The following is a 22,733-nucleotide window of genomic DNA, read 5'->3' as shown; positions in this document are numbered from 1 at the left end:
TTCTCTTTTTTGCGGCTTTATTCACGGTAAGAAGTTGTCGTGTTATTTGTATCATCCATAGTTTGCAGCGTTTTAAAGCTGCAGAAGGGGAATGTTATAGTGTCTTCTTTCGTTTCCAAAAAAAGAAAAAAAAGGGTTTCAAGCAGTTACGTGGTGTGTGAAAACATGATTAGTAGTTTTGCAGGCAGTATAGGTATTAAGCACTGGGACAAAGCTCGCTGGTGGTGTTGCCGAAGGGTGCATTTGAACTTGGCCTCTTTTATTGCTGTTTTTTTCTTTTCCTCTGTCGTCATGACAACCCAAAGGGCTCAGAGCGCTTAACGCCACCCTTTCATCTTGAATCCCCGCTGACCTAAATGCCCCTTCGAGGTTTTGGCCGCTGAAGGCGACCGGGGCAAATCAACATGGAGCGCAAGGAGGAGAGCAGACGGGCCGGCGGTCGCCGCAGCTCGGGCTGGGGTCGCATCGCCCTGCTGGACGAGACCGAGGAGTTCTTCCAGACGTGCGACGTGGAAGGCCGGGGCTTCATCACGCGCACCGACATGAGGGTGAGAGTCGGCGGGGATGGTTGGACGTGTTTGAAGGCGTCTGAAGTTGTCGTGTCGTGATGTTAGAGGCTCCACAGGGAGCTGCCGCTGTCGGCAGAGGAGCTGGAGGACGTCTTTGACTCTCTGGACACGGAGCGTGCCGGTTACCTCACGCTTGAGGCCTTCTCTTCTGGATTCAGTACGTCTCCAACAAGAATGTTTCCCATAGAGTAGAACTGTTTTTTGCTACTTCCTGTGTAGGCGTTTTGATTTGTAGATCTGGATTTTTATTATTATTTTTTTATGATAAGATACAGCCTCATTACAAAAACAATCAATGTTAGCATCACGGTATTAAATATCTAATTTTTTAGTCACCAATTCCACACAATTATACTACGTTAGATTAAAGTGCTTTTTTGTTTTGTTTTGTTTCACGAATAAAAGTCAATGTTTTTAATATTAAGATAGTTGCCATCAAATATTAAAAAATATATACACAGTATAGTATATAAACAGTTGTTATAAATAATATTTTGTAGATCCCAAATCTCAAAGAAAATAGCAAATTTGAAGTCAATTTGGCAAAAAATAAAATGTATGTGTGTGTGTGTTTATTTTATTTTGCCCATGCATTTGGAACTAAACGCGTGTATGACTCCGACCGGCCCGGTATCAGGTCAGTTCCTTCACGGCCGGAGAATCTCTGTGACGGACGAGCCGGCCCAGTCGCAGGCTCGGGGCTTCAGGACCAAGGAGGCCTTCTACCAGAGCCAATGGGAAGCCAAGCTGTCCGGGGGCGAGGACGAGGAAGAGGGACACTTCTGTATGCTGCTCGACAGCCTGGGAGCCGGCAACGTTTTCGAGGAGTGAGCGGCATTTTCGAAAGCCGAAGAGCCGACTTGCGAACTGAAGACGACCCCGCTCACGCTTGCTTCTCCCTCCAGCCCGGACGAGGTGCGCAGCCTGTGGGCGCGGCTCAGGCGAGATGAGCCTCACCTTCTGTCCAACTTTGAGGAGTTCCTGGCCAGGGTCACGCATCAGATCAAGGAGGCCCGCCAGGAGAAGAGGGACATGGAGAGCGCCCTCCAGAGGTCAGAGGATGCAAAGAAATCATTCAAGCCGATATTGGTAGGGTTTCAAGACAGGGATAGGGTTTGAAGTTAGGGTTACTGTACTTATCATACAGTATGTACAACCGTGATCCCCTTCCCTATCAAACACTGTGTGACATAAAAGCACGTTTAACTGTAATTCCAACATGGCGCAATCTACTAATAAGACTTTATCCATGTCTCATCTTAGCCTTGAGCCCGTGTGAAAACGTCCATGTTGTGTTCAACACAGAAGCACGCTAGTCATGTACAACATAATTGGGGTCACGTTCCCATGGCACCGCATGGTACAGTGCGCCTGCGAATTAGCTTTTTAGCTCCTAATTTTCAGAGGGGAAGGCAAGTACCACTCAAGGCTTCAGTTTTTTTCAAAAGAATACTGGTGTGTGCAAAAGTTGGCACCGCACAACAAATGGTGTTCCGCTCCGGGCTATCCTGCAATGTTTTCGTTCTCAATGGGCGTTCTCCCCCGCAGGAAGGCGGCGACGCACGACGACGAGATCCGCCACCTGTACGAGGAGATGGAGGCGCAGATCAAGACGGAGAAGGACCGGCTGCTGCTGAAGGTACCTCACGTTAATCTCCTCCACCCGCTCTCTCGTCAACTTTGACCCCGGGCCCCGCAGGACTCGGAACATCTCCAGTCGAAAAGCCAGGACTTGGAAGAGCAGCTGTCGTCCAAGGAGAGGGAGCTGGAGCTGCTCTTCCAGAAGCAGAATAGGGTGATTCGGTTAATTCAAGATCATCGTCACGTGGCTTCTTATTTTGAAAAACGTTCTTGGCGTGTCTGAAGTTGGAGCTGGAGTGCCGCGAGCTGAGCAGCGAGAAGCAGGAGAGCCACGTGGAGAACGTCAAGCTCAAGGTGACCAACGACGAGCTGGCGCGGGCGCTGGAGAGCACCAGCCAGGGGCTGCTGGTGGCCCAGGACCAGCTGGCCGTGCTGCAGGAGCAGGCTGCGCGCCTGCACCAGGAGAAGGAGATGTGGGTGCCCGAAACGCGCACGCCATGTTTGACGATTTGCCTCAAATACGTTTTCAGCTAAAGCTAGGGTTTGAGTTCCAAAGTATGGTTTCACTCATGGGTTTCAAGCCAGGGTTAGTGTTTTCAATTAGCGGTTCAAATTTGGATTAGTGCTTCAATTGAATTTACTGCCGCAAAATCTTTAAAAATATATATATTTTGCTTAAAAAAAAAAGACTTTTTCTGACCTAACATTTTTTTTTAATTTAAAAAAATGATAATAATTCTCACAATATAGAAGTCTAATATTGTTTTGTCTTCATATTTTTTAGCGGCTTGCCTCAGAGGAATCGTGTCACCATCCAACCGTTAAGAACCACTTGCGTTACCAAACAGTTCTTTGCCCGACAGCCCTCACATGTACTTTCCTCCGTCATAACGATGTCAGGTTCATGTCAATTATCATTCTTTTGTTCCTCCAGGGAAATGTACAGAGTGACTGAAGGACTGCAAAGAGAGAAGCAAAGCCTCATGAAACAGCTCGATCTCCTCCGGTACATCGAAACAACACTTTTCATTTCTATTCTAATTTCCAATGCATCTGCATGTCTTCCCCCCCCCCCCCCCAGAGAGATGAACAAACACCTAAAGGACGAGCGTGACATCTGCTCTGGTGTGGTAAGTCTTTTTGTATTATTTGCAAACAAATACACAAACGTGTTTCTAACACATTCTTTTCTTCTTCTTCTTCTTCCAAAAAAAAAAAAAAAAAGCAGCCAAGAACATCTCTGAGGAAGAAGCAGAAGCAGCGGGCAGGCCTGGCCAGCATGTTGGACGACAGCAGCCAGCCTGCCAAAAGGTGACTCCTCCATCATTACTATGTGCCATAAAAGAGGAAAAACAGAGGATATCTGCCATTTTTTCATTCCATAATCCACTCATTTAACATTTGAGGACATCCTCTGTTTCTCCCGTTTCCAAAGATCTCCTGTGGTGCAGGATGGCTCCTACCAGTCTCTGGAGGCCTTGCCTATAGAGCACCTTCAAATCGTGTTTGTTGCTTCCTCCTCCTGTAGTGAGGACGACGCCGTCGCCGTCAATTCCGTGAGGAAGAGCGGCGGATTGGCCAACGGCTACGGCGTTCCCGCCGCTCCCAAAGCGCACAACGTCAGGGCCAAGGGCAAGAAGGCCATGGCCAGGTCCTCCAGTTTCAGGAGGACCGGGAGAGAGCGGGCCAAGAGGCCGGAGACCGAGGCCGACGTCGAGGACGAGGTGCCGGACTCGCCCCGGGGCGGGTGGCCCCTCCGCCGGGTCATCTCCATCGAAGAGGACCACCTGCCTCACCTCCTCCAAGGGGGGCCGCAACTCCTCCAGCACCAACTCAGCGAGGAGGAAGACGGAAAGGTGGCGCATAGCGATTTGGAATGCGGCGTGGTCCCCAGGAAACCGGGACAGTTTTCCCGGGCGAAGACGACCCCCACGTCGCCGCGGGGGCAGCCTGTCGGGAAGGAGACCCAACACGTATGTGACATCATGGCTTATGGAAACCAACTTTGTCCCCTCGCATTTCTATATTGATTCATTTTCTCTCATTTAAGGTGGCAGAAGCGCCCGCGTTAGGCCCCAGTCGTCTCTTTAAGGTGGTCTTGGTGGGCAACTCCAGCGTGGGCAAGACGTCGCTTCTACACTCCTTTTGCGAGGGACATTTCCACCCATCCATCACGGCGACTGTGGGTCAGTAACTTTTTTTTTTTGGAATTTTTTTTTTTTAACTAAGATAAATCACATGAAAAGGCTTGTAAAGTCACTGAAGATTATGTCAAAGGAGATTACTTTCTCGCTTTCATCTCTCCCAATCCTTCTCCTTTTTCTTTTTTTCCAAAACTGTGGTGTGTGCGCGCTCCTCGGCGTGTAGTATTGTAATTACACATAGAAGTAAAATAGGTTAAATAGAAGCATTTCCTCGAGAAAATTCCATTTGAACTTAAAAAAGGAAAGATCTGAATGGGAAAAAAAGTGCAATTGTCCTCCATTTCTCAATGAATAATGCAAAAATAAATACAAATAAAATGCGATATAATTTGTAGATTTCCCTCCATTTCTTATTCAATTCTTCTTGAAATTAAATGTTGAATAAAACGTTTTTTAAATGAAATGTTGCTTCACATTTTTTCACAATTTCTCATTCAGTTAAAACAATACTTGTTTGTATTGTCCTAAATTTCTCAGTGACTCGTGGAAAAATAAAATAAGAATTCAATAAAATACATATTTTTTTCTTCCCCATGAATATTAGAGAAGATAAAATAGATAGATTTTTTGACATAATCATTTTTGAATGAAATATCAATATGAATCTATTTTGGATGAAATGTTTTACATTTGTATCATTCCCATTTGCATTTTCTCAGTGACTAATACATCACACTTGACTCTTCATCAGGGATCGACTTCAGCGTGAAGACGCTAACCTTGAACAGTATGCAGATCGCGATGCAGCTTTGGGACACGGCGGGTCAAGAGAGGTGAGCAGCCATCATTTATTTTCCGCGCCCGTTTAATCTCCCGTCGCGCCCTCTTGAATTTGCGAGCTCAGCGTATATCTGGAGTTAAATCAACGAGGCGGCTTTTCGGAATCGACAGCGCTCTGGCGGCGGCCCCGCGTCCTATTAGCCGAGGGTTAAGGACGTTCACGGGGTTGTTGGCACAGGTATCGCAGCATCACCAAGCAGTTCTTTCGCAAGGCCGACGGCGTGGTGGTGATGTACGACGTCACGCTGGAGGAGAGCTTCAAGGCCGTGCGACCCTGGCTCGCCAACGTCAAGGTGACAGGAACTCCCCTCCTCTTAACTTCAAGTCCTTTCAGACACATCAGCCCTCTCTTTTGTCAGGACGCTGCAGGAGAAGGCGTCCAAATCCTCGTGCTGGGCAACAAAATGGACATGGATGCAGATAGAGAGGTGTCCTTCAAAGAGGCAGAACAATTGGCTCAAGTATGGAGAACTCACCGATTCCACAGCGATCCTTCCTTCCCAGTTATTCATGAAAACGGGCAAATTGCATACAAGAAATACAAGCCCTTGTCGTAATAGTTCAAAAAAAGAAAGTACAAATCCGCTGCATGCTGGGTCATGCAAATGGCGCGAACATAATGTCATGTAATTAGGCTCCTCTCGACAGTTATTCATGACAACCACCATCTTACACAAAAAGAAATGAAGAGTGACGAGAAATAGTCACCCCCCCCCCCCCAAAAAAAAAAAAAAAAAACGTTTTCATGTCTTGCGTTTCCTGCGCAGGAAAGCAAGGTGATGTTCTACGAGGTCAGCGCCTACACAGGCAAGAACGTGACCGAGTCCCTCACCCACCTGGCCCGGTAGGAGAACATCACTTGTATGAGCGCAGCACATAGCAATACCCTCAATGCACGGGATGTTAAAAGTCTACACACCCCCTGTTCACATGCCAGGAAATAAGAAAATGAGACCAAAGTGAATCAGTTTCCAAAAAATGTCACCATTACATGTCACCTAGAAGTGTGCACACCCTATTATTAACCAATCACATTTAAGATCATGTTCAATGGGAGTCAGCACACAGCTGCCACTATTTGAAATGCCACTGACTAACCTCAAATACATCCCAGCTGTTCTTGTAGGCTTTTCCTGATACTGTTTTTCTTTGTTTCTCTCTCACTATCGCAGAAGCCTGATGGTTTAGTACTAACGCCGAATGCTATTTTGAACTATTGACAATCGGAAAATGTGTTCTGGTCCGATGAAACAGGTTGAACTTTTTGGTGACAATTCCAAAAGGTATGTTTTGTTCAAACACAATGCTGCTCATCACCAAAAGAACAAGTGGTGTGACAGCATCATGTCTCGGGGCGGTTTTTCATCAACTGGAACTGGGGCCTAAGACAAGGTGGAGGGAATTATGAACAGTTTGAAATATCAGTCAGTATTAGCACAAAACCTGCAGGCTTCTGCCAGAAAGCAACAACAACAACAACAACAACAACAAAAAGTCAGGAAAAGCCTACTTCAGTGGCTGAAAGTGTTGAAATCATTTACCTTTCACAAAAACCTGGCATTTCAACAGGGGTGTGTAGACTTTTTCTATCCACTGTATGCGCTTCCTCAGGGTGTTGATGGAGCAAGAAGACCGAGTGAGAGACACCACAGTCATCCTCAGCGCTCAGCCCTTGAAGAAGAAAGCCTGCTGCAAGTGAACGCGCCTCGGCGGAGGTCTTCTTTTGTACAATGCGTCAAGCAAGGCTCTTAATATGTTCTGTTGTTACCATTACTAGATATTAATAGGAACGCATCATCGTTGGGGAAATCACGCTCCTCGTAGCATTAGCTTTATCTGCCCTATTTGTAACGTAATCACCTCGAAGAATGAATAAAATATTTGCAACTCAGTTTGAAATGAAAATGGGGAAAAGTTGACGTCGTTTCAGCTTTTAATTCATCGGCTCTCTTCCATGTTTACATTAGTGCTCGGTTTCACGGCGCTCTTAACTCAGCAAAAGCTCTCTCATGCTAAACAATACAGTAAAAACGGGACAATCTGCCCCGCGACATAACAGGAGAGTGCGTTGAGGTTGGTACATTCTTCGACATGTCCGTCATTTTGGTGTTATTGCTGATACTGATGACATCACTGTTAAGCGAGCTGGGATGGCGTCGTGTGAGGTGCGGTGGTTTTTGGGCGCCTAGCGCATCTTATAGTCGTGGGAGACGGCGGCGTCGCATAGCTGGCCTTTGAAGTCCAGCTCCAGCGCGAACTCCAGATCACGCTGCAGTTAAAGAACAGGAAATCAATCGGGAAGCAGATTTATTTTAGTTTTTTTGTTTTTTTAACTCTCCTGTTACATTTGTTTCTTTGGCACACCTGAAAATGTTCATTTTATCCCTTTTTGTCACGTTTGTGGGTCAAAATGACACGTAGTACATGTCGTGGCTTAACAAGTGTAATCAACTATACATATAATGATTGAAATGTTTTAAAAAAATGGTTTTTTCATCTCTTTGGATCATGGGTCAGATTGACCCAGGAACACGATTGCTGTTCCTGAGAAATGAACGTAACACGAGGTTTGAATGAAGGCGCATTTGTCTTTCTTACCTCGTTCTTGTCGTTGGGCCTGACGGCGATGCTGCCGAATATCTCCTCGCCTTTCTTCACGGTCAGGTAGTCCTCCAAATAGAAGACGGTCTGCTTCCAGTGCGTGCTCGCCGCATCCGGCGCTGCGGAAGGAGCCAAACGGGAAGTTGACGCGGGCGAAAGGAATCGCTCCAGACGGGCAGACAAGACGGCATCGCTCCAGATGCCGCCGTCGTCGTCCTCGGTCTCGGGCCCCGCCGACGGCGCAAACCAAACACAGAAGATCCTCTACGCGGCGTTATGCGACTTAAGCTTCCATAATACCGTGGGCTTCCCGCATGCCACGTTGGCAAAAAAAAAAACGGCACGATGACGAGTCCACAATATTAGTTATGTAAATATATACATAACATGAGGTGCACCTGCTCATGAGATCAGGTATTGTGTGACGCATTCACAAAGGACGGAAGAATGGACCCATTTTGCAAAACTGACATTTGCTTAGGAAGATTATTATTATTATTTTTTTTTTCTTTCTTGAATTTCCCCAGGTTGCTGCTCTGGCTTCTCACCTCAGCTAAAATAGATTTATTAATTATGACGGAGACGCTATGGTAAAAAAAAAAAAAAAAGAGAGAAAGTAACAGAGTATATATTGCCATAATTAAAAAAAACAGTGGGTGAGTTTTAAAAAAAAGTGTATATATTCAAGAAATAATTTTTTTTTATTTTATTGTATTGCATTTTTATTCATTTATAACATACTATTAGAATGCAGTATGTGTACAAAATCCTACAATTCTTCAAATTAAATGTATTTTCTTTGAACCTGAAAATGTGACTGCCAATTTTATGTAGCAGCAAGAAAGTGATTGGTCAAATTCTTTTTAGTTGCAAAAAAAAAAAAAACATTTACAATGCAATTTTTGTACAAAAATCCTCGCAATCTTAAAACATTTTTTGGGGGGGGAAGTTGAAAATCTTCAAATCGATTTTGTGTCCGGCGGGCCTCACCGGTGGAGAAGCCCGTCTTCTTGTGACACTTGCTGAACTCGACGCTGAAGTAGGTGACCAGCGCGTGCACGTAGTCGTTGCGCTGGACCCGCAGGCAGAACGCCGACGTGAAGGTCAGGTCGTCCGGCTTCACCGTGTAGATGTCCACTTCCTGTGCGTAGGTGGCGGAGGAGCAACAAAAACAAGTACGCCTTTCTCTCATTTCTTTGCAGCACGTCAAGTTCACACTCCCACACGCACACACACACACAGACACGTATATGTTTATCTGCCATGATTAACGTTCACTGTGTACGTGTGTGTGTGTGTGTGTGTGTGCGCGCGCGCGCGCCCACAGGTTGAATCACTCCAAACGAGCGAGAGCTCACACTACACATGCTGTTCGTGTGGGTGGGTGTGTTGTTGTGTGTTTGTTGTCGGTGGATATGCCACATGATTCACGTCATGCGCAGACCGCCGTCGCTATGGCTGCGAAATACGGACTCTCGCAGGCCACAGTACACAATGACGCTCACTTCTGGTTGTTGCCGTTTCGAGAAATAGCGACAGATTGGCCATTTCGCAGCAAAAATGGTTCTTTTTTTTTTTGGGGGGGGGGAACCCAACTTTCAGAGTTGATCCAATGTTGTGGCCAGTGAGGCTGATGTGTTCGCGTGAGCACGTGTGTTCCACAAAAGTGGTGGGGAAAAAAAATGACATGATGAAATATCACAACCACAAAATATTTCTCCACATTTTGTCCGAATTATAAAACAACAAGTGAGTGAATCATTTGTTTTAACTTTGGATTTTAAAAAATCCATGAATTCACCATACATTCTTATCGTCATTTACGTGAACTATTTTAGTATCGAAATACTTGTTCAACGTATTTCTTTTTTTACATAAAACAATTACATTTAAAAGTTTTGTCTAGAATTCTGTGCGCTGAATGTATCATGTCTTAAATTAAAAATATGCAATGTAAACGTGTATTGACTCAAAACTAAATGAAAAATATTTCAAATCCAATTTTGCTTGAATGTATTTGGATTGCGGAGTGCAAAGGAGGCTTTTTTGGATATCGCCGACCAGACTTCCCTCATCAATGTGAACGCTTCAAACCTGAAGTGATATTTCAGTTCAACTCCATGGCAATATTACTGTAAGCGTGACAGTGAACCTTGCATGTGCGAAGCTCCTGGAAAAACACAACTCGAGGAACCGACTTGTTTCTTTGGGACAAAACAAGTCAAATCATAGCGCTATCGTCACGGACGATTGTGACAGTTACTTCAATGAAAATGTGTCTGTTGCGCCGAGGTAAGAAAAGACCAATTAACACAGCTCAAATGTGAGTCGAAATACAACATTAGGTAGATGTTCACGGTCCAATGAATTTGAATCCAAATTGTGCAATTACAATACTAATGTTCATATTTGATTGACAGTGTCATATGTGTATTCATTTTGTCAACAAATGACCTTATTTTGGTTTTACATCAGTGTTTTAATGGAGTGGTACTGAGAGCTCTTTCGAATATTTGGACTTTCTCATGGAGGTGAATGAGGTAACAAGCCATCCCTTTTCTACACCACTTTGTCCTCGTTAGGGTTTCTGGTAAGTCGGAGCCTACGCCAGCTGAGTCTGAGCAAGAAGCGGGGCACACCGCGGACTGATTGGAAGCCAATTTCTCCCTGTGCCTGCGTGGGTTTTCCTCCGGGCACTCACCGGAGTGACATGCAAGGTGGGTTCATCGACAACTCTGAATTGCCCGTAGGTGTGAATGCGAGTGCCAACGGTTGTTTGTTTGTATGCGCCCTGCGATTGGCTGGCAACCAGTTGAGGGTGTACCCCGCCTCCTGCCCGATGACAGCTGGGATGGGCGAGTGAGGAGAAGCGGCTCAGCAAATGGATGGATTTCACACACCAAAAAAAATCTTCCTCGAACCAAAACCTGCTTACTTTGCAATGTTCCTACATCGTGACGTTGCTGTAGTTACATTATATTACATTATTGCTAAACAAGGAATATTAAGACTTTCAATCGTTTAGAACATTTCAACGCATTTGACCCCTTCCAGCCCCCCAGAAATCTCCACATTTGTCGTCGCCAAAATGTGCAGCTGACCTTTAGCAGAAAGGCGTTGGTGACCACCTGCTTGGGGTCCACCACGTCCACCAGAGGCTCCTTGATGGCCACGTTGCGAATGCAGCTCATGTCGAAGCCGTACACGTTCTCCCACCCTACACACGCGCACACACACACGCACGCACGCACGCACGCACGCACACGTGTAGTAAGTTACCATTGTGTGTTAAAAAGCTCCACAAATTGACTCACAGTGGATCTTGAAGTCCTTGTACTGCCTGTCTTCTATGGCCACCACATAGAGGGACGCTCGGTCAGGGAACATCAGGCCTCCCGGTTTCTGAGCGCAGGAAAAGCGTCAGCACCCACACGCCCTCAAAGGTCGTAGGTCACCACCAAGCACCAACCCGCTTCTCCTCCAGCGTACCGTACCAGCCACTTGTCCCTGGCGAAGATGACGGTGTTGAGCATGGACTCGTAGAAGAGGCAGTAGCCCATCCACTCGGAGATGATGATGTCCACCTCGTCCACGGGAAGCTCCACCTCCTCCGCCTTGCCCTGGAAGATGGTGATGACTGCAAGCGAACGCACACACGCACAGAATCAAGGACGACTCAAAAATATGGCTTGGCGTTTGACAGTCATGATGTGAATATGCTCATTTCCGTGCTTTGTGCTTACCGTTGTGCAGGTGATTGGACTTGATGATCTTCCCGGAATATTCCGATATGCTGGAACATTCGATCTGTGGGCGGCAAAAGCGCAGTTCTCACGCGACGTCTCGGTCGACGCCGCCGCCGACGAATCGATCAAGTCGGCGTACTCGTATTACTAGGCGGGCTTTTTCCCCCCCTCACCCCGTAGACGTGTTTGGCGCCGGCGTTCGCTGCGAACATGGACAGGATGCCCGTCCCGCTCCCGACGTCCAGCACCACCTTGTCCTTGAACACGTGCTTGTTGTGGTACATGGCGTTACGGTACGTGAGCGTGCGCACCTCGTCCTTCAGCATCTCCTGGCGGGGGAGCGGAATCGGTTCATACCCGCACTGAAGAAGACGAACGGCGAATATGGGCCAATGGTCTCGGCGCCGGTGTCTTGAAATAGACGAGAGCGTATCGCAACTCCTGCGGGAGTCGCCCGATATCCCATTTTGTGCTGCGCGCTTTGTGCGAGAGCGAAAGCTCGACTAAATTTAGAATCTCTCGGGTGAAAAACTGTCCCCAATTTCTTTCCACTCTGCCACCTTTCAGCAGGCAAAGTCATCCCTTAAATAACCGTAAAAGAGGTTCTTTTCGCCAGCACGCTGAGGACGGTCGCTAATGCAAAGGTCATCTCTTTTGCCAAACTTATTTTCGTATGTTCAAGAAGCGAGACAAGCCTCCCTTGGCTGGAATTGGAGCTGAGCACTCCAACATGAGAAATGTGGATTAATATGCAGGATGCATATTACTGTATACGAGTAGATGTGGGCAGAAGAGTCAATGTAATAGTCTTTGCCGTTTTTTTTTTTTTTAATTAAAATGGAATCACAATTATATGTTGTAGTTGTTTGACACAAAATATTGTAACATTTTAGAGGTATATAAATATTTTTCGTAATTTTATTTAAAACGTTAAGAACAATTTGAATGGTCAAAGTCTTTTTTTAAATCGAAAAATAAAAGGATTTTTTTTCTTTACGAAATCAATCATTCAGCTGTTTTAGTAAAAACATTTAAAATAAAAAAAAACAGCAGTAGTACTTCACTTAATTCAACGGAAATTATATCAGCTATTGTGGAGATGCGTTAAATAACAAGATAAGGAGATGAGAACCAGTCATGTCATTTTCCTCTCCACATACAAACTGTTTTCACATTACACAGCCAACCGCTCCCTTTGAAGCCAACAGCTGCCTTTGACTCTTTCGTTGCCTGGCCCCGCCTTGAAGGTACGCGCCCCTGGTGAATATCTCGATCTTGAAATCCCGCTGAACGTATTAGTGCTCACACAAAGTGAAACATATGACCATAATGCGGAAATGTCAACGTTATACCTCATGGATGCCAAAGTGGGCGTAGGAGTCAAAGTAGTAGTCCTGCGACGTCATCTCCTCGGGGCTGAGGAATTTGGCGCCCTCGCCTCGAGCGGGACCGGCGCCCTGGAAGGCGGCGGCGGCGACGCGAGGCGTGCGGGAGGCGCGGGGCACGTGCTGGTGCTGGTGCTGGTGCTGGGGGGCGACAGGCACTGGTTTGGCCACACGGGATGGCTGGGTGGACTGGGAGAAGTGGGAGGTGACGGCATGGTGTCGCTGGGGAATACAAAAAACGAGAAAGAAACTTCCAAATTTGAAAACGTCAAACGCTAAAATAGATATTTGCAAAATATAAACTACACATAAATAACCACATTTCAAATATATCCCTGAATTCGGAAGCATTCTGTGACTTTGGTGTTCAGAGAGAGGTGTTCCTAATGTTTAGTCCGCTCCCGTTCAAATGAATGGGAGCAGCGAAATATTAGGACGCCCGCTCGTCCTGACGAGCGCTGCAGCGCCTTGTTGGGAACAGGAGCACTTTCGATGTTCCAATATGATCGAATAAAATGGGCAACGTCACGTCAGCACCAGGGACAGCGAACTCGCAGCTTTCTTCCACGACGACGTGACATTTGCACCCGAAGCCCTATCCTTGATGCAACGGTGACTATCGCGGCATAAACTGTCGCGGGCGTGAGATCACGCGTGGATCTCGTGCAGGACGCCCAAGCCGAGCCGTGGTCCTGTACTCACCTCGCAGCCGTCCGCCTCCGCCATCTTCCGCCGTAGCAGCAAACAACGCGACGAGTGAGCGAGTCCCATGAGAGCCGGCGAGACTTGCGCACGAGATTTGATCGACCCCACCGGCCACTCGGTTGGAGATGCGTGGAAATGTCACGCGCCTCCTTTTAAGAATCACACAGAAAAGAAACGGCCAAAAAAAAGTTGCACGAAAGGTGCATTAATACATCTTCTCGCTAAATGCGCGTGCACGCCTGCAGGAGGTTCCGGGTTCGATCCCCTCCACCTTGTGCACGCGTGCATCTTAAGAGACCACGCGCGCATTCGCGTGCGTGACGGTCGAGGCACCTCCGAAGTTTTGCACGCACAAATTCTCTCTCTCTCTCTCTCTCTCTCTCTCTCTCTCTCTCTCTCGCTCTCTCTCTCGCTCTCTCTCTCTCTCTCTCTCACATAGCTGAGGGGGCGTTCGAGTCTGCGGGGAAAATGAACACCTAGCGGCCATTTTATTAGGTACACCTGCAATACCAAAGACATAAAATCTAGATTAATAATATTGAAACATGCAAAAACAAACCCCACTCAATTAATGCCATTATTTATTCCTAGTTAATTGTTTGAATATTTAAATGTAAATTATTTTTACATTGTTAGAAAATGCAATTGAATTTAGACAATGTCCAAAATCCTCCTAAATGAATGTCATTATTTTTTATTTAAATTAGAATTAAATATATTTAAATAAAATGTATATTTTTTATTTGAATGTACAAAATCCTATTAAAATGAATGCCATTATTTTGTCGTTGTCCTTTTTATATGAATGTAACTTTTATTAAATTAAATAAGACATCTAGACAAATGATGTTTCTTGGATTTAAATGACAATTCAATTCACATTTCAAATGATATTTAAATGCATTTTTTAAAATATATATTTTTTTTTAAATCAAAATTTACAAAATGCTATGAAATGATCACCATGCAACAAAAGAAAAGCACCCCCTGTAGATGTGATGAATTGCGGTTGCAGTGAGGTATTGTAAGAAACATGGCCAATGCATTGCCCTTTATTAGTATGCATACATATGTCATATGTCTGATATTTTATTACGCCTTACATCCAGAAGCATCCACTCACACAGCAAGAAATAAAGTGCACCTCACTTGCTTCCTTAAAAACAGCATGGAGGTGCGTATCATTCGAATTGTGCCAGTCCGTGTACGACTTCTTCATTATTCTTCATCAGTCGTGAGAAATAAAAGGCCATTGTTAAATTCAATTATATGAATGAGGTTTGCTGCAATTGTGCTGCATTGATTCCTTTGTACGCGCATGCTGAGCCTAATGACGGCCAAAAGGGAAGCTGTGCAAAACAGAACAATATTTCACAATGAATGTATTTTTCATCCTTCCATCGTTTGCTAGTCATTCATGACTTTCATTTTCTCCCACTTTTCGCCCACCCAGCTGGCGTCCAAACAAGCAGATGTCAAAACTTGGCTGCCGTATTGTGAATTTGAATGACATTTGTGTGTGTGTGTGTGTGTGTATTTCTATTTTTTTATTTATTTTTATTCCCCCCCCCCCCCCCTCATACCAGTAGGCCTCAAGGCATGACAGCAGAATGAGCAAATAAATGAGCTGGCATCTCCCCCACCCCCCACCCTCCCCACCTCTCCCCACCACCAAGTGTGCAAGTTTGAGGGACATAACCAGTGTAGGGAAAATCACTGCTGTGCAATGCTCAAGCTTGAAGTCTTTCCTTCCCTTTTATCGCTCTTGTATCGCGGCCCTCTTGCTGGGGAAATGCTAAAGGCTCCATCTGCGGTTTCCTTGTCACCGAGGCTGTGTTGTTCAGTGGAATTCAGTCTGTCAAGCAGCTTTGTTTCTTTCTCTCACCCCATGTTGACCCTTCCCACAAGTTCATAATGCGAGGCGTTCAGCGGCTGTCAGAAATATGTTATTATCCACATCAACAATATATATATATTTTTTTTACATCCCACAGCGGAAGTATTAATATAAATACTCTAGTCTACTAAAAAAATACTCGTGTTCGTACGTGTTTCATTATCCAAATACAGTCGGGTTAATTGATATGTACGGTAGTGGCTGTTGAGGTGTAGGAAAAACGAGCTGCACTCAAAGGTATCGCGAGCCTCCCTCGGACAGCCTGTCAGCAACAAGCCCGATTCCACTTGATTGCAGCGGTGCTTTCCATCGCTCACATTTGCTCATAATATCGACAGAAAAGGGACTTTTCCCCCCCATTGACGTTGTCCCGGTGAGTACGTTGTCATATACGCCACGAAACGTCGTTTTGTTGCGCGAACAGTCGGGGTTTTTCCCCCTTGAACTTTTGTGCTGCGCATCAGTGACGCAGGTGGTCAGGATGTTGTCGTTTGGGAGCTTCGCTAACGCCAACTGCGGAGGCGGAGGAAAAACATTCGCCTGTGATCAGTATGTCAACAAATTCGACGTGTTCTATTCCAATTTTGTATCCGTTGGCACACGCGGCGGCGTTTCAAGTACGGACTTTGTTGATATGATGAAAACGGTGCGCTACGGCCTGCATACAAGTTTACGTTAGTTATGCCAAGGTGCATTACGTCAATTTCGCATGTTACGTTTACGTTACGTATTTATGTCTACGTAAGGTGCTATTTTACGTCAAAATACAGTTTGAATTATGTTGCTGTTTGTTAATTTATTATCTTAATAAGCGTTGGCAAAATACGTCCTTTTGTTGTCGTACTTTTCCTGAGCGTATGGTTTACGTCAAAGTGGTTGTGTACTTCATTTTATAAGTTTATTGTTCACAAGTACGTCATTTATTAGCGTACTCACTGTAATAAGTTTACGTTGATTTACTAGCTAATCAGTGTTCACAAAGTATATATAATTGCGTTAATTACGCAAATTTTATAGCTTACCTCACTGAACCAGTTTACGGCAATTTACTAGCGTGTTTTTTTTTTAAAAACTTTTTTTAAATTTCAATCACAGTATTACAAAACCGTACATTATTTTCCATATCACAGCTGTAAATGGCATTTATCACAATGCTCATAAAAAAATTTAACACAGTACTATAATTATACATAAGAAATACAAATATAAATGCAAAATAAAAACAGAAACATGAGAGGGATAAAAGCTGAAAGGATGGGGGGGGGGGGGGGGGGGGAACTATTAAATTTGTCTGAAGTGGAAGTTGTTTTAACAATGTCTCTCTAGAATGTGAGTGTTTTTTTTTATGGCCTTTCAATTTTTCTTGATTAGCTAAATAGTGTTCACAAAGTACTAGAAAAGAAACTTTTTTTTTTTTTTTTTTTGGCCTTCTTGTATTCTTTCAGCAGCACTAAACTGGACGAAGGAGGAAGATGTCGTCCGCTTACAAAGACGGCGAGGAGGACTGGCTGACCGTGTGTCTCAAGTACCTGCTGTTTGTCTTCAACTCGCTCTTTTGGGTACGTCAGAAGAGATTCATTCGCCCACGAAAATCCGCCGCGAATGACGCTCATATTTAGAAATGCTTTCGTGCTCCCTGCAAAGTGCTGGGAGAGCCGTGTAGGAGTTTATGGACTCGGCGCGTAATGACGTAATAAATTGCTTTCAGAGCTTGACAGGTTTTGGCAACTTTACATTCTCACGGTTACGTTGAAACATTTTTTTTTGCAAAGTTTAACGCACACTTTGAGTGAAGTTCAAGAAGCTTGAGGTCTCTGCAGGAATTTCCTCCAGAGGAACACATTTGGAAACCGCCCTTTTATTGTTAAGCAGGAAGTGGCCGTTACGCCCTGGCCCCGGCCTGACGTCTCGATCGGTAATAACTGCACTTGACTTTCAGGTGGGTGGTGCCGCCGTCCTGGGCGTGGGCGTGTGGACGCTGGTGGAGAAGAGCGAGTTCTTGAGCCTGCTGGCGTCCAGCACGTTCGCCGTCGCCGCCTACATCCTCATCCTGGCCGGCGGCCTGGTGGTCGTCACGGGCTTCCTGGGCTGCTGCGCCGTCATCCGCGAGCAGAGGAGCTGTCTCTCCGCTGTGAGTGCGGAGGGTTATGGGAAGCCCCTCCGGCGCCGCAAGTGACGTAGAAATGGGACTGATTCGTTGATGGTTAATCAGTTGGTTGCGTTGAGTCGTAAACTTCCTTTTCATACAACGAATGACCTTTCACGATGAGGGAGCCACACACGTTCAACACCAATTGATGAACTAGTTTGCCACAGAACTAAGGTTGTGTCTGCAATTACAGGACAGCAGATTTATTCATTATTATTTTTTAGGAATGGAGCATTCGAGAGGTAGTTTGCGTTTTTAAAAGTCCATTGTTGATTGAAATTCATTTTCTTTTTCTGTCGCATGACATTCCTCAACAAATGGAAAGAAATTCAGTCAGTGAGTTGATTTTTACAGGGGTGTATTCGATGGCTAGGATAATAAATAATAATAGTATAATCATATTTCAGTGACGTTTTCACTTCAACTAATTAAGCACCCATTCGCAGATCGGTGCCTCGGCAGCAGAACTGTTAAGTTTGGCATTTTCTTTGCGGTAACCATCAATCTGCTCTTTACTAGGTGCCCAATGTACTGCCTGAGCCGGTCAAGTCATCCTCTTTTCTTGGCATTTACGCTGTATGAAAACCATCATGTGAGCGACTGAGGCTGTCGTGTTTGCGACGGGAGCTATTTTGTCCTCGCAGCTTATTCGGAGAAAGTGACAAATGGCGGCGCCGTCCTCATTATTTGAACCTTGGCGACTGCGGGACTATTTATAGGCTCCTATCTCTCTACTGTGGATGGATGGATGCGGTAAAGAGGTGCTCGCGTCGAGTATGTTTCAGGCTTTTACGGCCTTGTGTTGCGTTCGATCGCATTGACGTGCTATTTAAAGGCCGCCTTTTTACGCGTGTAGTATGTGCAGAATGGACGGGAGTCAAAAGTGTGCGCGCGTGTGGGCGGGAAGCACGGAAAGACGAGCGCGTGTAACCAATACAGATGCACAGCAGGCTGCGCAAGTCACGGCGGCGTTTTCCATGCCGTCCACGCTGTACGAATACAAACTCCCCGCTCCCCCGCAGTGGTTTATTTGACTCCATATTTTAGCATCCCCTTGTTTCCCACCAAACGCGGAATGCTGCCCACGCTCTGATTTGAACGCGCGAGAGTCTGCAAACGAGTGGGCGCTTTGTTCACTTGGCAGCTTGCATAACGACGCTCGGGATTTTGAGGTCTTTACTCAATTCAATTAGGAGTCATTAGCGCTTGTTTGCCTTCAGCGCCTGCGAGCTCGGATCACTTTTTGAATTTATGCTTTGTTTGCGTCGGGGCGATGTTTCGTATTTTTCAAGCAAATCGTGACGCATAATGGAGAGATTTTCTCCCCGGGAGAAAATCGCATTCCGCCCCGCCTGTCAAAACATCTTCCCGGATGTGTCGTCCCGCGCTGCGCCATTGACGAGAGACCGATGCCACGTGTCCGGCAGTCGCTGGAAGTTTTTTTTTCTTATTGGAAGACACTTCCCTATAGGGAACTAACCATCTTTCCCCCTTTTCACAGTATTTCTTCTGCCTGCTGTTGATCTTCCTCATTGAACTGGTGGCTGGAGTTCTGGCTTATGTCTATTACCAGAGGGTAACTTGCGAGTAATACGGGCTTTATTATCGGTGTCAAGGAAGACTTTGACGCATTCTGATCTTCGTTTCCAGCTGAGCGAGGAGTTGAAGCAGCATCTCAAACAGACCATGACGGACAACTACGCCCAGCCGGGGAAGGAGGCCATCACCTTAGCGGTGGACAAACTGCAACAGGATGTATGTTTTATTTCGATCGGTCGCGTCCGTAGTTTTTCTTGGAGCAGCCCTATGTCCATTAAATGGAAGCAAAAAAATGTGACAAAAATGGTTTCATTTCATTATATTCGGTTTCATGATGTCATTGCTGCATGTCTTGACAAAGTACACTCACATCAAGTGCTTTTTTTTTTTTTTTTTTTTTTTTCTTTCTTTTCTTTTCTCTTCTCCCCCCCTCATTAAACAACATTGTTTTAGGAGACGGGAAAGAAGTAAATGCATTTTCTTTCATTTGAATGGAGAAAGTGTTTTGAAAACGCGTGTCAAGGCAGCGATGACTCCGCCATTTTGTCCTCCGCAGTTCAAGTGCTGCGGCAGCGACAGCTACCAAGACTGGACGAGCAGCGCGTACATCGCGTCCGAAGCGCGCCGACGGCCGGCTGGTGCCCGACAGCTGCTGTAAGTCGGTCACGCCCGACTGCGGCGTCCGGGACCACCCGTCCAACATCTACAAGGTGGAGGTGAGCGGGGCCCCGAATCGGAGCCGAGACGGTGAGCGCCCGGCCCGTGACTCTTAATTCTTAATGGCCGGTCGCCGTCCGCAGGGGGGCTGCATCACCAAGCTGGAGCAGTTCCTGGCGGACCACCTGCTGGTCATCGGGGCCGTGGGCATCGGAGTGGCCTGTCTGCAGGTACGTGGAGGAAAACATTTAGCTCGGTATTCCGTTCTCGGAATGTCCATTTCAATGTAATACTGATGCTATTTCATCGCAGTAAGAAAGGAATGAAACCTGAGCAAAATGGTAGTAAATCCATTTCGACCTCGCCCGCTCCTTTTCATTGATTTGTCACGCGATGCATTTTCGGTCTCCACACGACCTCGTAATGACTCGAAAAGAAACCGGAGCCCGAGCAACAACTCGCATCGATTCTTTTGCCTTGTACCGACAAGTCTGCTCAAGACCGCTTCTTCATTTTTGAAGAATGAATAATAGTGTAACGAGAGTACGTCCGAGGTAAGTGTGAAGTTACTACTACTTGTTCGGAACGAAATGACTCTTATCTTGTCTTATTGCCAAACCAAATCTGTGATGTTGAATGTATACATAAAATATTCTTGTCTGCCTCCACGTATTTGTCCGAATGTTGATCCACATGCTTACGTTTAACACATAAATCGAGGTTTTTAACTCCCTAGTTGTAGAGTTTGTACTTAGTTTGGCGTGACGCACTAACCCACGTGTGTGTGTGTGTGTGTGTGTGTGTATTTATTTGTGTGTAGCTGGCCGGGGCAATCTTGACTGCCTACTTTATCTATCTTCTCTATAAAGAAGAGGAGGAGGACTTGGCTACGTTGTGATTGTCGTTAGCGCCGCACTTCGGCTCCTTGCGTTGCTCTGCAGGTGTGAGCGCAGTGTAGCTACGTGCGTGTCATGTGGTGCATGCAGCCGCCTGCCTCAAATGTTGCTTGTCGCGGCGGCTGAACATCTTCTCGTCGACGGCGCGTGTCTTCCGTCCATGGACGCACCGGGTCGCGGTCACACTTTCATCTTCTGTGCTTTTTGTCTGGAGATTGTGACGAGTCAACGGAGCGCGTTCGTCAAGTCTGTCAGCCGCTTCAGTCAGTAACACGTCCCGCTCTGCCGCTGCTTCTTCTGTGGTCGTGTGTGAATGGATTTCATCTTCACGTATGATTCCTCCGGTCTCATCCCAGCCGCATCCCCTTCGCTTCCGTGGCCGCTCGACCGCTAACGTTGACCGCCGGCTTATTATCCCCGTCGACCGGCCGCATGCGTTTGTTCCCGGCTCGTCTTCCGCTTCAACCCCCGCACGAGAGCCCCGGCGACGGCGTCCTCGTCATCTGCCGTTGACCCGACACTTCCTGTTTTCAGATCTGTGGGATGGTGCTCACCTGCTGCTTGTACAGGAGGATCAAGATGGAGCCTTACTGACGCGCTCCACGTCACCTGCGCTCCACATTCTGGCTTTTTTTCTTTTTCCTTTATGTGTTTGGTGAACAATGGAGGCCTCCGGGAGCATGTCTTGCCTTTAAGCTTCATTATGAGACAAACTGAAGGGGCTATACTCACTTCACGCTTCAATGGCGGTAAAATGTTGTCTGCCAGCGTTGGTGCTCGTCAATTATGAATGTGTCTGAAATATACAAAAATGGCGCAGACACCGTACACATTGCATAACGTGCCTGGTAACATAACCGAAAGGTGAGCTTTGAGTGTAATGGCGCATGTATATATGGGAAGAAAGCAGAATAGCCTTCGTACCTTGAATTCCTCGTATTTTCCTGCGACTGGCCACAATATTAGGCGCGCTGCCGTATAAAAAAGGAGCCAAAATATGAGCAACATCTCTTTTTATTATGCAGGAGAAAATACAACCGCATTCATCCATCTGACATTGTCAATCAAAACTGATTATTATTGAATCCTCTTTGATGTACTGTATATGTTTTGCATGTTCGTGCAGGTTTACCTCATGAAGTGTCCAGTGAGTTTTTTTATTTTATAATTATATATATATTTTTAAGGGTAACTTCCACTCCTTTTTAAAAATGAACCATGACTGGTGCTAATGAAAGGCATTCACATGCGCCAAATATTCTCTGTACCATTCCACCAAATTAAAAACAAAACGGAAATCCAGTTGACAAGTGTTGTTCGAGCCACTAGAGGGAGACAAAGCTCACATTTGCGATTGCGTTCCACTGCACTCTTGCTTGGCCTCGAGCGTTGTGCATTGTGTCACATTCGATTCCTGTTCAAGATGAGCCCCTTTTGTCAAGTCTGAGCTTGCCTTCTGTTTTATTATCATGTAATTATAATCCAAACTAAGGGCTCCCCGATCATTTCTCTAAACCTTGCGGCATTCAAACCACATTTAGTCCCTCGTAAAGCGCTTGTGAGGTTGTTGGGGTCATGCTGCTCGCGTCCTGTTGTCACCGCTCGGCTATTCCAGTTTCCCCTCCCTTGGCTCCGGAGGTCCTGCGTCGTAGCTCGGATTGCGTCATCACAGTCGCCCGTTTAAAGGGCAAAAAAAGTGCCTCGCAAGGGTCTTGAGTCACGGGCAACATTTTGTCGCCGGGTTGCCAGTTTCCTCCTGGGAACGGCTCGCGAAGGTGTCGATCGAAAAATGGTTTCAAACATCGTAGGAACTTGATTTCGAGGATTTCCCCAGATGCATTTGTCCACAAAACATGAAACAAGCTCACGGATTTGAAGTGTCAAAGTCTGTTTGCCTTGTAAACATGTTGTGAATCACTTGGTTTTCCTGTGTCCGTTCAACTATTGTCCGACATCTGCGCGCGCGGGCGTCCGAGGTTGGTTTGGCCACGGTTGATTAGCCGTGCCTGAAACCGCGCAACGTG

At 46.1% G+C, this 22,733-nt stretch overlaps 3 protein-coding genes across 6 annotated transcripts; 2 read left to right on the top strand and 1 right to left on the bottom strand.

The window, feature by feature from the left end:
- Positions 1-22: 22 nt before the first annotated feature.
- On the top strand, positions 23-8,257 carry cracr2ab (calcium release activated channel regulator 2Ab). 4 transcript variants are annotated; one of them, XM_061668125.1, is made up of 17 exons: positions 23-548; positions 615-726; positions 1,207-1,396; positions 1,475-1,621; positions 2,118-2,208; positions 2,269-2,364; positions 2,436-2,623; positions 3,085-3,156; positions 3,232-3,280; positions 3,379-3,461; positions 3,586-4,123; positions 4,201-4,336; positions 5,046-5,127; positions 5,313-5,427; positions 5,494-5,595; positions 5,902-5,978; positions 6,746-8,257. In XM_061668125.1, the coding sequence occupies exons 1-17, from the start codon at positions 405-407 to the stop codon at positions 6,831-6,833; spliced, it is 2,310 nt and encodes a 769-aa protein (XP_061524109.1). In that variant the 5' UTR covers positions 23-404; the 3' UTR covers positions 6,834-8,257. The 4 variants fall into 4 exon arrangements, with proteins under 4 accessions (XP_061524109.1, XP_061524112.1, XP_061524111.1 ...); XM_061668128.1 differs by having other exon boundaries at positions 3,376-3,461; positions 3,679-4,123; XM_061668127.1 differs by having other exon boundaries at positions 3,085-3,280; positions 3,679-4,123.
- On the bottom strand, positions 7,060-13,882 carry prmt8b (protein arginine methyltransferase 8b). Its single transcript, XM_061668129.1, has 10 exons — positions 13,569-13,882; positions 12,834-13,088; positions 11,655-11,810; positions 11,479-11,542; positions 11,230-11,372; positions 11,050-11,137; positions 10,837-10,952; positions 8,726-8,876; positions 7,733-7,854; positions 7,060-7,403 (listed from the first exon to the last, which is right to left on the bottom strand). Exons 1-10 carry the CDS (start codon positions 13,635-13,637, stop codon positions 7,320-7,322), a joined length of 1,248 nt encoding a protein of 415 aa, XP_061524113.1. The 5' UTR covers positions 13,638-13,882; the 3' UTR covers positions 7,060-7,319.
- Positions 13,883-15,715: 1,833 nt separating this feature from the next.
- Positions 15,716-22,011, top strand: tspan11 (tetraspanin 11). The gene is given in 9 exon segments (XM_061667338.1): positions 15,716-15,841; positions 16,914-17,027; positions 17,408-17,599; positions 19,119-19,193; positions 19,268-19,372; positions 19,713-19,772; positions 19,774-19,872; positions 19,957-20,043; positions 21,244-22,011. Coding segments are annotated over 8 exon segments (765 nt in total). The 5' UTR covers positions 15,716-15,841; positions 16,914-16,940; the 3' UTR covers positions 21,304-22,011.
- The last annotated feature ends 722 nt before the right edge of the window (positions 22,012-22,733 follow it).

The sequence above is a fragment of the Phycodurus eques genome, chromosome 22, assembly GCF_024500275.1.
Source record: "Phycodurus eques isolate BA_2022a chromosome 22, UOR_Pequ_1.1, whole genome shotgun sequence".
Classification (NCBI taxonomy): Eukaryota; Metazoa; Chordata; class Actinopteri; order Syngnathiformes; family Syngnathidae; genus Phycodurus; species Phycodurus eques.
The sequence above is the reverse complement of the archived record's forward strand: the minus strand, read 5'-3'. Positions and strand labels throughout refer to the sequence as shown.

Bases quoted from the DNA above. Each gene is read 5' to 3' on its own strand.
- cracr2ab (XM_061668125.1), top strand. From the start codon at position 405: ATGGAGCGCAAGGAGGAGAGCAGACGGGCCGGCGGTCGCCGCAGCTCG. The intron at 2,624-3,084 runs GTGGGTGCCCGA...TTGTTCCTCCAG, and splicing joins CTGCACCAGGAGAAGGAGAT to GGAAATGTACAGAGTGACTG. The intron at 5,428-5,493 runs GTGACAGGAACT...CTCTTTTGTCAG, and splicing joins CCTGGCTCGCCAACGTCAAG to GACGCTGCAGGAGAAGGCGT.
- prmt8b (XM_061668129.1), bottom strand. From the start codon at position 13,637: ATGGGACTCGCTCACTCGTCGCGTTGTTTGCTGCTACGGCGGAAGATG. The intron at 13,089-13,568 runs GTGAGTACAGGA...TGTATTCCCCAG, and splicing joins CGGAGGCGGACGGCTGCGAG to CGACACCATGCCGTCACCTC. The intron at 7,404-7,732 runs GTAAGAAAGACA...CTTTAACTGCAG, and splicing joins GGCCCAACGACAAGAACGAG to CGTGATCTGGAGTTCGCGCT.